General features: G+C 39.7%; 1 protein-coding gene across 2 annotated transcripts; it reads left to right on the top strand.

The window, feature by feature from the left end:
* Positions 1-2,048: 2,048 nt before the first annotated feature.
* slc33a1 (solute carrier family 33 member 1) lies at positions 2,049-8,441 on the top strand. Of its 2 annotated transcripts, none has more exons than XM_084717308.1 (9): positions 2,049-2,193; positions 3,554-4,002; positions 4,116-4,269; positions 4,588-4,783; positions 5,623-5,822; positions 5,915-6,099; positions 6,239-6,356; positions 7,469-7,684; positions 7,777-8,441. In XM_084717308.1, the coding sequence occupies exons 2-9, from the start codon at positions 3,596-3,598 to the stop codon at positions 7,942-7,944; spliced, it is 1,644 nt and encodes a 547-aa protein (XP_084573434.1). In that variant the 5' UTR covers positions 2,049-2,193; positions 3,554-3,595; the 3' UTR covers positions 7,945-8,441. The 2 variants fall into 2 exon arrangements, with proteins under 2 accessions (XP_084573434.1, XP_084573435.1); XM_084717309.1 differs by having other exon boundaries at positions 2,124-2,345.
* The last annotated feature ends 3,527 nt before the right edge of the window (positions 8,442-11,968 follow it).

Here is an 11,968-nt window from a genome sequence, read left to right as displayed (position 1 = left end):
GTGACTACTTTGGTTTAGTTTGGGCAACAAAACTGTATAACTACTCCTGCTGAAAAAAATGCACCATTACAGTCATACACTTTAAATAATGAATGAATGAATAAATAAATGATTAAATCTTTCTTTATAGCACATTTCCTATTTAACTGTTATGGGTTTCACACTAGTATAGTCCACTAGCTTAATTAATATGTAATAATGTTAATAAATAATAATAAATGACCTTTTTTACCTGCCTGGATCTTATATTTGATGATGATGATAATGAAACATGAGACTTCAGTCTTTTGGTCTCTTGTTCAGTGGTTCTTGTGGCTACAACATTTGTGGCTCACTCTGTGCAGCACATTGTGTGTCCACCTGGAATGAAATTTGCTCTATAAATAAAGTTTTGGTTGCTTGTGTGCTGTTATTTTTCCACATGCTTATTCTTAGTTTGACTTGTCACATCAATGTAATATGATTTACCACTGAATAGACACAGTGTACCTTTAAAGTGTCATGACGCTGTTAATGCTTTTATCGTGCCCTTTAATTATGCGTTTTGTGGAACTGATGTAATTATTATTATTAATTTTCAACCTATGTGTATACAGCCTCTAATAATCATGGCCCAAGGGATCATCACTAATGTATGTCTGTATGTCTTGAGTGCACTCATATGTGAGCATGTGAGGATCACTTCTTATGATAGATCTTTTTCATGGCTGCCATATCGATAGGAAATTGTAATACTAACAAAGGTCCTGTTCCATGTTGTGTAGCACCGATCTCCAGTGATTCTGTTTGACCTGAATGAAACAGGACCTTACTTAGTATCACTGATAAAATCTGTGTTAAGCCTACTGTTTCATGTCAAAATGTCTGCTGTGGGTCTATTAAGGTTAGGTCTATTACTAACTTAATTTCTAACAGCACTCTGTTGTTGTGAGAACATTTTTGTCCAGTCTTGACAGTGATTTCAGCAGAGCCGGTCCAGACTTCCATGGGGCCCTCAGCAAAGTTCTGCTAAGGTGTCCTCTGAACTGACCAGAGAGCCACGTAAACCATTTGCCACACAGTCACACCTGACACCCCAGTGCCTCTACAACAATCCCTCCTCCTTTCAAACAGTTTGCTCCATCTGTTGGTCAAAGAATATGTAGATCTATATAGAACAGAATCAGGTATAAAAAACTAATATTTGTTGAATAGAATAAAATGAGTGAATGAATGTGTAGAATGTCAAGATAAGTGAATACTGACGTTACAATAAATTAGACATTTTAGAATAAAATGTAGAACACTAAGCTTTGGGTCTGATACCTGGTATTTAGTCAGTTAATTGATTTTAAATTCCATATTTAATCAATAATCAGTCACTGTCAATCCACTAATTTCCATCTTACACTAGTTCAGAGTTGTAGTCAGGGGTGGACTTAACTAAGCACATTTATATCAAGTATTGTACTTAGTTTAAACTTTACTTGAGTTCCATTTTATCCAACTTTATCCTTCTACACTACATCCCAGGGGCAAACACTACACTTTTCAATCCACAAAGCTAAAAAAAGGCTGTTTTCTGACTTTTTAGAGATACACAGTTCTCACAGGACAGTGATGCTACAGACATTTGATGATTTTATAGACCATGATGCATTGCTGTAGATTAAACTTGATCACAGGGGGTTTCACTGTATAAATCATTAGCGGCGATGCTCAGCTCACAGGAGAAGCTGGAAGTAGCTAGTTACTGTAATTATCCAGGTGCAGCGATGTAGGAGTAGGAAACACAGGATTTACCCGCTTACTGTTCACCCCGTTCACTCTCAATCTGATATTTTCTCTTCAGTTCTGCTTCATCTTCTCATCAAAGTTGTAAACGCTGTGAACCGCTTTGACCTCGCGGGGCCCGACGCAACTTACGTAGTGTGCGTATAGGGCCGAGCGGCTCAGGATTTCAGGCTCGAAATGTATGATTTGGGCTTAAAAGTGCATTTGATGTAATTTATTTTCTTGTTTTATAGTGTACGGTGTCCATCTAACATTTATTACTGGATTAGTTGGCTAATGTGGATTTGCACTGAGGCGGAACTCCATTGTGTTTTGACACGTCAGCTGTAGGTGCCGGACACATTTACACGTCACACATGCCGCACTTCCTGGATCTTCCTGTGTTGATGTTCATCGATGTGAACTGTTTTAAGTCAAACGGTAGTAACATTCTTGTGTTTCTTGCCTCTGTTAAAATGCCGACAATTTACGATTGAATAGATACATAATAATATCGATTTGCGGATTGATTGGCTTTGTAATTCAGCCGTTTTGTTCTGCTTTTTAATTTGGCATGCTGTCATCATCACCAGGTATGCATGAATTCATCCGCTGAATGTGTCATTTCACTTTTACTTTTGACTTTATGCATGTCCTTTGTGTGCCTTTATGTTTATCCTAATTAATCTACTGGGAAATACATGTTGTTGTTTTTTTTTTAATCTTTTTGTTAATATAAGTGTCTGTCGTCCTTCATGTCCAGGCTAACGTAACACCTGCTCATTTTCAGGTGACACCTGATAACTTCAGTTTATACATTCACTGATTTATCTGCTCCATAATTATTCTAAATGTCTCTGATACAGACTTATAGTATAAGCGAGACATGCAGTGATGACATTAGTTTATGACATATTTACCACAGTGAACACTGGTCACTGGACACTGGTTTGCTTTGCTTTTACTACAGTGTACTATTAGATATTAACTATTAACTATTAACTAGTAACTATTCAGATTGCAATACAATGCTCTATAAATCCTGGGTCCTCGTTTTTAATTCAACACAATCCTGGATTTTGTCGGCCGCTGTAAGTGTAACCTTCCTTTCTCTCAGGTAATGACTGATGGCCACAATTTTTAATTTCTTCACAGATTAATTGCACAGGAGCTGATGATTTATGTTCATGAATAACTCGAACAGTTGAGTGACTGCATGTTAGAAAAGGTCCCAGCTATGTTTAATGTTGTGTAAAAGTATAGAAATTAGAAATGTAACTTTTTTGAGCTGCTGTAACGTGAAATTCCCTGGTGTGGGATCAATAATGTTATCTTAGTAAAATATCTAATTTGTCTGTCATATACGCCTAGTGTCAATCCATGTTCCAAGTTAATTAGTTAGTTTGAAATAAAATGAAAGAATTTCAAAGAAAGTTGAGTTATGGGCCTCTTGTGTTTTTTTTTGTTTGTTTTTTTGTATACCCAAGCACCGCAGGTTGAGTGATGTTGTTCGAGTCAGACAGAAACACACATGGCCTGTTTTTCAGCAGTCTTTCATCATACGTAGTTGATATTTAACTGTTTGTAGGTCAATGAATGATTTTCACTTATCCTCCTGGCTGTTTGCTGCTACACTATTCAGAATGACACCTCTCCACAACTTAGTTTTTATATTTGCCAGTATCACCCTGCTTTCCAAAAACTAAAAAACAAGCATCTCAATGGGATCCAAATTATTTAAAATAATCATGGTGGCTCCAGTGTAGCTGTTTCAGTCATTCTCACTTATATTTCTCCACAGATTTGCTGAGGGCACAGCAGGTTTGATGCCCACTGCTCCAACATGGAGCCCTCAGATTTGCTCACACACAAGAACGGGCGGCAGAGGAAGCCAGCGGTGGCCCCCCTCCTAACTGATAACGTGAGGGACATGGACAGGCCAGAGACGAGCTCCTCTGAAGTAGAAGAGGAAACAGAGGGACTCATCAGAGGGTCGGACTCTGAGGACAGGAGGCCTAAGGTCCGGCCTGGGATCCGTGGAGAACTGGGAAACGTGTTACTTCTTCTCTTCCTCTATGTGCTGCAGGGGATTCCCCTGGGACTGGCTGGGAGCATCCCTCTGATCTTACAGAGTAAGAGTGTCAGCTACAAAGACCAAGCCTTCTTCAGCTTCGTCTTCTGGCCATTCAGTCTCAAGCTGCTCTGGGCTCCACTGGTGGATGCTCTTTACTTCAGCAGGTTTGGTAGAAGGTAAGAAGTATTTTAGTGTTGATGATTTCACCTGTGTGGATTGTTTTTGCTGCCTTGTGTGTCTTTTTATTGATAACTTCTGTGCCACCCCCGCCTCCGTCCTGATTCTGCAGAAAGTCATGGCTGGTGCCCACACAGTACCTGCTGGGCCTCTTCATGCTGTGCCTTTCTATGACGGTCAATTCACTGCTGCAGAGTGAGGGAGGACCCAAAGTTGTAACGCTTACCGCAGTCTTCTTTATGCTTGCCTTCCTGGCAGCCACACAGGTAGGCAAACATAAATGCTGTGACACAAACACATTTAGTATGATTAACAAATTCAAGTAAATAGTTTCCCTCCTATTCGTCAATAATAGCACCTATTAAAACCTTAATTTATATAGTGCTTTTCAAAACATATGACCATAGAAAAAGGCACAAGGAACAGTTAATAAGAAGACTTGATATTGATATCTGCAATTAACATGGGTGTGGAGGCTGCTTATTTGATTGTTGACATTGGTCTTAGAAGAGAGGTATAATTGTGTCATTGGCATGGAACGGCTTATTGCATTTTTCAATGGTTTTATCTTCTCCTCCTTTAAGGACATAGCTGTGGATGGCTGGGCCCTGACTATGTTATCCAGAGAGAATGTGGGCTACGCTTCTACATGCAACTCTGTGGGCCAGACAGCTGGCTACTTTCTGGGGAACGTGCTCTTTCTGGCTCTGGAGTCTGCAGACTTCTGCAACAAATACCTCAGAGTAGAGCCCAAGGACACAGGCATCGTCACTCTGTCAGGTATTACCAGTCCCTGACCTGATAGATTACAGTTTTTCTCACTTGCTTGAACATGTCTGTGCATTCTGAAGTTACCCTTTGAAAACGGTTCACAAACAGGCCAAAACTGAAAGTCACATGCCAAAATGAATTTTGTTTGTAAAATGCTGTAATACTCACAAAATGTAGAAAGTAGTAGTAGTACAAAGACAAGGTATTTAATACAGACATTCGTAATTTGATGCCTGTTTGATACATGTTCCAAAAAATTTGGGACAAGGTCAACAAAATACTGGGACAGTTGTGGAATTCTCAAAAAACACCTGTTTGGAACATAACACAGGTAAAGAGGTTAATCAGTAACAGGTGACAGGGTGCCATGATTGGCTATTAAAGGGGCATCCATGAAAGGGTTAGTCGTTGGAAATGTGGATGGGATGAGGTTTACCTCTTTGTGAAAAACTTCATGGATAAATAGTTCAATATATTAAGAATAGCGTTTCATAACACAAAAGTGCAAGAATTTAGGGATTTCACCATCTACAATCCATAATAAAATTTAAAATGTTGAAGAATCCAGAAAAAAGTCTTGTAAATTTGCATTAGTTTCATAATTTTGCAAGTGATTTCTAACAGCTGTGAGTAGATGTTCTCCTTTTGTTGTCCTTTTGTGTGTGCAACCAGTGAAAAAGTGCTGACAGATGTGATGTGATGTTGAAGATCAGGTGGATCTCAGTTTCATCAATTGTGTCTTAGCAGCCGAGAAAAACTGCAACGAGGCAACTTGACAACACAATGCTTATTTGGGTGATCAAGCGAATAAAGTTTGTTTTCTAATGCTTTCTGTTCTTCTGCTGCAGACTTCTTGTTCTTTTGGGGTGTGGTGTTTCTGGTTTCCACGACGTTGGTAGCCATCTTGAAAAGGGAAAATGCACATGGCAGAGGAAAGAGGAGAGTCCAGGAGGAGACGCAGGGCGTCATGGAAACCTATAAGCTGCTGATCTCCATCATCAAGATGCCCACAGTCTTCACCTTCTGTTTCCTGCTGCTCACTGCTAAAGTACTTGACTATTAATTGATAAATATTTGCTTTATCTTTGAAACATACCTTTTAATATATGAAATTGTATGAAATTTCATTATGTGTTTCAGATGGGCTTCTCTGCAGCAGATGCAGTGACAGGTCTGAAGCTGGTGGAGGCTGGAGTTCCCAAGGAACAGCTGGCATTGCTGGCAGTGCCCATGGTACCTCTGCAGATCCTTCTGCCTGTGATCATCAGTAAATACACAGCAGGGCCCAGACCACTCGATGTCTTCTACAAGGCCTTTCCCTTTAGGTGATAACACACACACACGCACGCACGCACGCACACACACACACACACACACACACACACACACACACACACACACACACAAACCCACGCATACACACACTCCGTAAACTAAAAGCTGAGAGTTGTTTTGTGGTTGCAGGTTGCTCATTGGACTGGGCTACGCTCTGCTGGTGTGGTGGACCCCCAGTGTAAAACAAGAAGGAGGGTTTCCTGTTTACTACTACGCCATCGTGCTGCTCAGCTATGCAGTGCATCAGGTTTGATATTGCTGTTACTATCGCTTTAGTATCTTGTTTTTCTACTCTTTCTGCTTCTGTTCCAGCCATCATCATAGTTCAGGTGACAGTAACATACAGACAATGCCAGACTGCTTCTGAGAAGGGTTCAATTAACCCCATGCACATTATGTACGGCATCTCCAAGTCTGCTTGTAGATGGGTAATTAAAACTTGCTAAAATCAGTTAAAATGACTATGATCGAGCACAACAGGCAACTGGTTGCAATTTGTCAGTTTTAACTATGGTAGCAGGGATGGAAATATTGCCATGAAATATTGTACAGACATTTATGGTCCCCAGAGGATGAATCCTGACTTTGGGGATCCTTTGACTTGTCCTGCAGCACCACCATGAGGTTGACATTTCTCTGAGTGAAATATCTAAACAACTGTTGGTTGGATTTCCATGAAACTAAAGCCCCACCCAGGAAAAAAATTCAATTACTTTGTTTCATCTAGTGCTGTGCTTCTCAAAATGTTTTTGCCCTGACCAATGCAAAATGTTTTTGGTAGAAAAAAAGAGGTCCAATACGATGCTACACCATCAGTGTCTGATTTACTTAACACCTTTAAACAGCTCTGTTTTTGCATAGTTAGTTTGAGGAAAACTTCTCACAGGGTGTGTCTTGTGGTGAAGTGAGTGTATGATGTCGCTTGTGAGACTATGGCTGGATTGTTCTCTTTTCTTCTGTCAGGCTTTAAGGCAGTTGTCAGTTTATAGCAGTTATCTAACTTACTTTTGCTTTTTTATTTTTAAAGAGTATATCTAGTTAACAGCAACATGTTAGTGTTGTCATTGTGAACATGTTAGCATGTAGCTCAAAGTACGGCTACACAAAAAAAGCAAATGATCTATATAATCTATTATTAGGTATGTTAACAGACTAGTGGGTTGAGAGTATAATTTACAGGCATATAAAGTCTGTTAGTATGATATTCTTTTTCAACAATGTCTTGTTACCTGTCTCTGCCCCAAGATGTCACTGTGCAACAGAAGAAAATCTAAAATGTCAGGCACAGGAAAATACTCACAATTTGCCTTAGAGAGCTTTACAGTCTGTGCATTGATTTTTCCCATGTTTCCACTCCAGGTGGCGTTGTACAGCATGTATGTGGCCTGCATGGCCTTCCACGCCAAAGTGAGCGACCCCCTCATTGGTGGGACCTACATGACGCTGCTGAACACCGTCACTAATCTTGGTGGGAACTGGCCCTCCACAGTAGCTCTGTGGATGGTGGATCCTCTGACCTCGAAGGAGTGTCAGGGCGCTGTCGGGCAGAGCTGCGGCTCTCCGGAGGAGGCGGGGGTGAGTAAGCATTGAGAAAACATATGCACATTGGTGTTTGTGATCACCTTGACTTGATAAACTGACAATTCCTCTTTTGTTCTTACCTCCAGCTGTGTGTTAAGGAGGGTGGAGCTTGTGTGACCACACTCGATGGCTACTACGTGGAGTCGGTGGTGTGTGTTGTGATCGGTTTAGCTTGGTGGGTGTGGTTAGGGAAGAAAATGAGGCGGCTGCAGGATCAGAGTCCTGCTGCGTGGAGGTGCAGAGCTAATCAGTGATGATGCTCATCATCGTCACCACAGACTTGTTTTTTCTTGGCACCTCTGCTCCAACAGCAACTGACATGTGGGCATCCTGGAACTCCACCCTCATCCGTCTGGTTTAGTCTCTCTGGTCCCGCTGTAGCTGCTACGTTCAGAAAACACTCACACTTTGTCACCTCTGTCACCTTGAAGTACATAATTCTGATTAAAGACACTGTCGTCTTTATGGAGGTTACTCATCGTTACTCACGGTGTCACAGTGCCCTGGAAACTGAAACAACTGCTCAGACTAGCTAAGGACTTTTGTAGAAAAATTTACATTTATTTTTTCTGGTTTGTTTTCTTTGTTGAAACCATGTTCTGCTGCTTGAAACAGCCAAACCAAACCAGAGCTGGGTCAAAGAGTGCGTTTCTGGGTGTGTTTTAACCTGCTTGGATATCCGGATTGTTGAGTTTACTGTGTGAAGTTTTTCAGCTTGTTGAAATTTGAGCAGTACAGGCAGAACTTCAGACTTGTTTACCTTAGTTCCCCAAAACTGACTGTATGCACTTGTGTGGATATGATTTTCAACTTGTCTCAATATGTCCTCATGCAGTTTATCTCAACCATCTGTTAATCCAAGTGAGTTAAACTGAGTGTGAAGGATCTTTTCATTGCTGTTTGACTCAGATTTGAACCAATTAGGGCTGCCACTCTCAATTATTCTTATTATTAATCTGTCAATTATTGTCTCAATTAATCGATTGTTTGGTCTATAAACTGTCAGAAAATGGGGAAAAAAAAGTGTTGATCACTGTTTTCAAAAACTCAGTGTGATGTCCTCAAATGTCCTGCTTTGCCCACAACCCAAAGATATTCAGTTTACTGTTATAGAGCAGTGATAAAAGAGAAAATATTCACATTTGAGAAACTGAAATCAGAGATTTTGGACATTTCTTTATTGAAAAATGACTCAAACGATTAATCGATTATGGAGATGCTTGGGGATTAATCAAAGAGTTGATGAATAATGGATTAACGGTTGCAGCTCTAGAACCAATGTTTTGTTTTCTGTTGTTTTAATGATTATTTAAAGGTTTTCCTCTAAAGTAATGTGTGCCTTGTTTAGTTTTTCAGAGTCTGCGGAGAAGCAATTCAAAGCCAGCCTTGTTTGAGCTGTAGTTAAATAATCAAGGCAGGGAATATTACGGTAACTTGAAGATGAAGTTGTTAAATTGATAAAACACATTGTGTAACACTGTTTTCAGTAACATCTTTTAGTTTGGTAGCTTCCACAAAACATGACTGCTTTCATTACTATTTTTCTGTAAGTGTACATTCCTTGTGAAGATTTTAATTTGCACAGTGATTTCTGCATTTATACACTGTATATTCCAGATATAAACAATATAATCAATTGTTAAATGAACTGAGATGTCTAAAATTTACAATGTTACAATGTTTTTTTTTTTAAACAATCCCTTATTTTTCCAAACTTTCCTTAAATCTGATCAGTTTTGTCCATTATAGCACCAATTCAAATCTTTTAAAAGCAATATTAGACAGTGCAGCTTTTGACTGTTGGTACATCTTGCTTATTAATGGGGCCTGGCTGATAAATAATTTTTGCTGACGTATTTTTAAGTTGCAAGAAGACAACTAATATTCAAATTTGTATATATGCTTTTTTTTCCAGCCAATCCCTGTACAGTATATCTCACAGCATTTTCCAGTTTTATAGACGTATTATTATTAAGACACAGTGTAAGACCAATATACTGTACACTTAGTAATTAGAAATGCAACATTTTATTCCAGGGACCCTAATTGGACAAGTTTGCAGTGTAAATGAAGGATCTCTTGGCAGATGAGTGGGACATGAACACCAGCCTGAAAAGTACAGCGATTTTTCTCGCCCCCAAAACGATTCATATCTCAGACCAGCAGCCGTGGTGAGAAACTTGACATGCAAATTCTCTGTGTGTTTTGCATTTTGTACATAGAACTGAATGTTACAGTATTTTCTCTAAAGCCAGCAGTGAGAATCCCACTGCTCTGTCTAATATAAATGTTGAACTACACAATCAGGGTTCATGTAAGAGTAAGACAGAATTAGACTCATTTGAACTAATTTTGCAGTTTGTGATTTCTTCTGCTTTGTGAACCACATGTAAAAGGTCAAACCGTTTTGGATCGCTATCATATAGCAGTTTTATTTTATTTTTTTCTCCCACAGATTCCTCTGAAGTACTGTATGCTCCAGATTAATCACATCACTGTAGTACGACAACACTTGTTGCCATTGAGAAGGCATTATGTTTGTTGTTTTGTTTGTCTCTGACATTATATTAGACCGTTCATTTCAGCAACATATTCGTTCTTTTTGTGTTTTAATTGAGGATATCATCTTTTAGTTTTAGTTTATTTTGCGAAATTGTTTTTTAATTGGTGGTGGTTTTAAGTGGTTATTTCAGGTACAGAAAAGTCATCTTACAATATTACCTCATAACCATTTTAATTGATTTTTTTTATACTTTGCACAACTATTGTTTGTAATGAGTCCAAATCCCCAGTCAAACGAAGGAAAAGGACAGTACAGGGTGACGCTACAGTGAGAAATTTAAAGATGCTAGCAGCAGTGCTCTATAATGTTGTGATGATGACCGTGATGAAGTTTGACATTCATCTAATACAATGTTGATGAGATTTGGAGCAAATCTTATGTCATTAAAAAAAGCACACTTGTGAGCTCTCTAGTTGTTTTCCCTGAAACTTTGATTACAGATGATTAAAGGGAAAATTCACTGCTTTTTATGTAGATGTCCAGTCGGTGTTGATGGCAAATGCAGTAAATTCCTCAGAATGTGCTATACTGACCGAGAAATCTGAGTTCTCCTGCTGCAGAGGCTGTTCCCGCAGACGTATACATTTTGACGCTGCACTGACCTTTGGATCATATGTCAACGTCACCACCATTTTTGTTACGTCAAGTAAGCCATCCATGTTAATAGGGCAATTGTTTTTATATTCAAGGGTTCATGATCTATGTGGTGTAACGTTTTCCTTCTCTGTGTAGATCATAAACTCTTCAGTCTAGCATTACTCATTGAAGTGGATTGATCCAGAAACACTGCAGCTCCCCTGTGTACTTTGTAAATTTACTTAACTTTGTGTACTGGTTTACAGAAAAGTCTACCGTCTAATATGATGGTGATGTTGACACAACATAGACATTTATGGCTATTTCAGTTTGGATTTGTAAGCTCCGTCACTAGGTTGCCAGGTGGCATGCAAAATGAGTACTAATAAAGTAATAGCTATAGGCTAGGATGGTGATACATGGCAATATGGACGTGGGCACAAGCTTGCATGCAATGCATCCTGGTACATGTAGGCACTGCCTGCACAGCTCAGCAAACAGGACTCAGCTTTCTCAGTCAATACAGCACACTATCAGGCCTTTTCCACCAACATGGAACCAGCGCCGTTCTGGTTCAAGCACCTAATTTAGAACGAGTGCATTTCCACCAAAAATAAATTGGTTCAGAACCTGAAAAGTTGGTTCACAGTTGGAACAAAAAAAATGCAGGTTTTTCTTGAGAACCACAGTCGGTGTGTCATATTCTACAGGTTGCTGTGCATTGTGAAACACCCTGTTGATGACATTCTTGATTACAATGGTTCCAGGCAAAACATGGAAACATATTTGCTCAGTTGGTAGAGCGCTCGCCCTGTATATGGAGGCTGTGAGTCCTCTGCAGTGGGGGTGGGTTCAACTCCCGCCCTGGGCTGTTTGCTGGATGTCATTCACCCACTCTCTCTCCCCCCTGATTTCCCGTCATATCTTCAACTGTCCTATATAATTAAAGGCGTAAAAATCCCCAAAATATATTTTAAAAAAAGCCAAACGTGGGCTGGTTCACTAGACAGCAAGAAGGTTCCAAAAATCTTGGACAGCACTGGTTCAAGAACCTCAGCTGATTTACTGGAAAAGGGCCCACAGGAATTTACTGCTTAAACCTACTACAAGGAACTTTCATGATTTGTTGAGCTGGGAGG

The sequence above is a fragment of the Lutjanus erythropterus genome, chromosome 4, assembly GCF_056507025.1.
Source record: "Lutjanus erythropterus isolate fLutEry1 chromosome 4, fLutEry1.hap2, whole genome shotgun sequence".
Taxonomy (NCBI): domain Eukaryota; kingdom Metazoa; phylum Chordata; class Actinopteri; order Lutjaniformes; family Lutjanidae; genus Lutjanus; species Lutjanus erythropterus.
This window is presented reverse-complemented; position numbering and strand designations above follow the sequence as displayed.

Excerpts from the sequence above, each read along its gene's own strand:
- slc33a1 (XM_084717308.1), top strand. The coding sequence starts at position 3,596 with ATGGAGCCCTCAGATTTGCTCACACACAAGAACGGGCGGCAGAGGAAG. Across the intron at positions 4,270-4,587 it reads CCTTCCTGGCAGCCACACAG|GACATAGCTGTGGATGGCTG; the intron begins GTAGGCAAACAT and ends TCCTCCTTTAAG. Across the intron at positions 6,357-7,468 it reads TCAGCTATGCAGTGCATCAG|GTGGCGTTGTACAGCATGTA; the intron begins GTTTGATATTGC and ends TTTCCACTCCAG.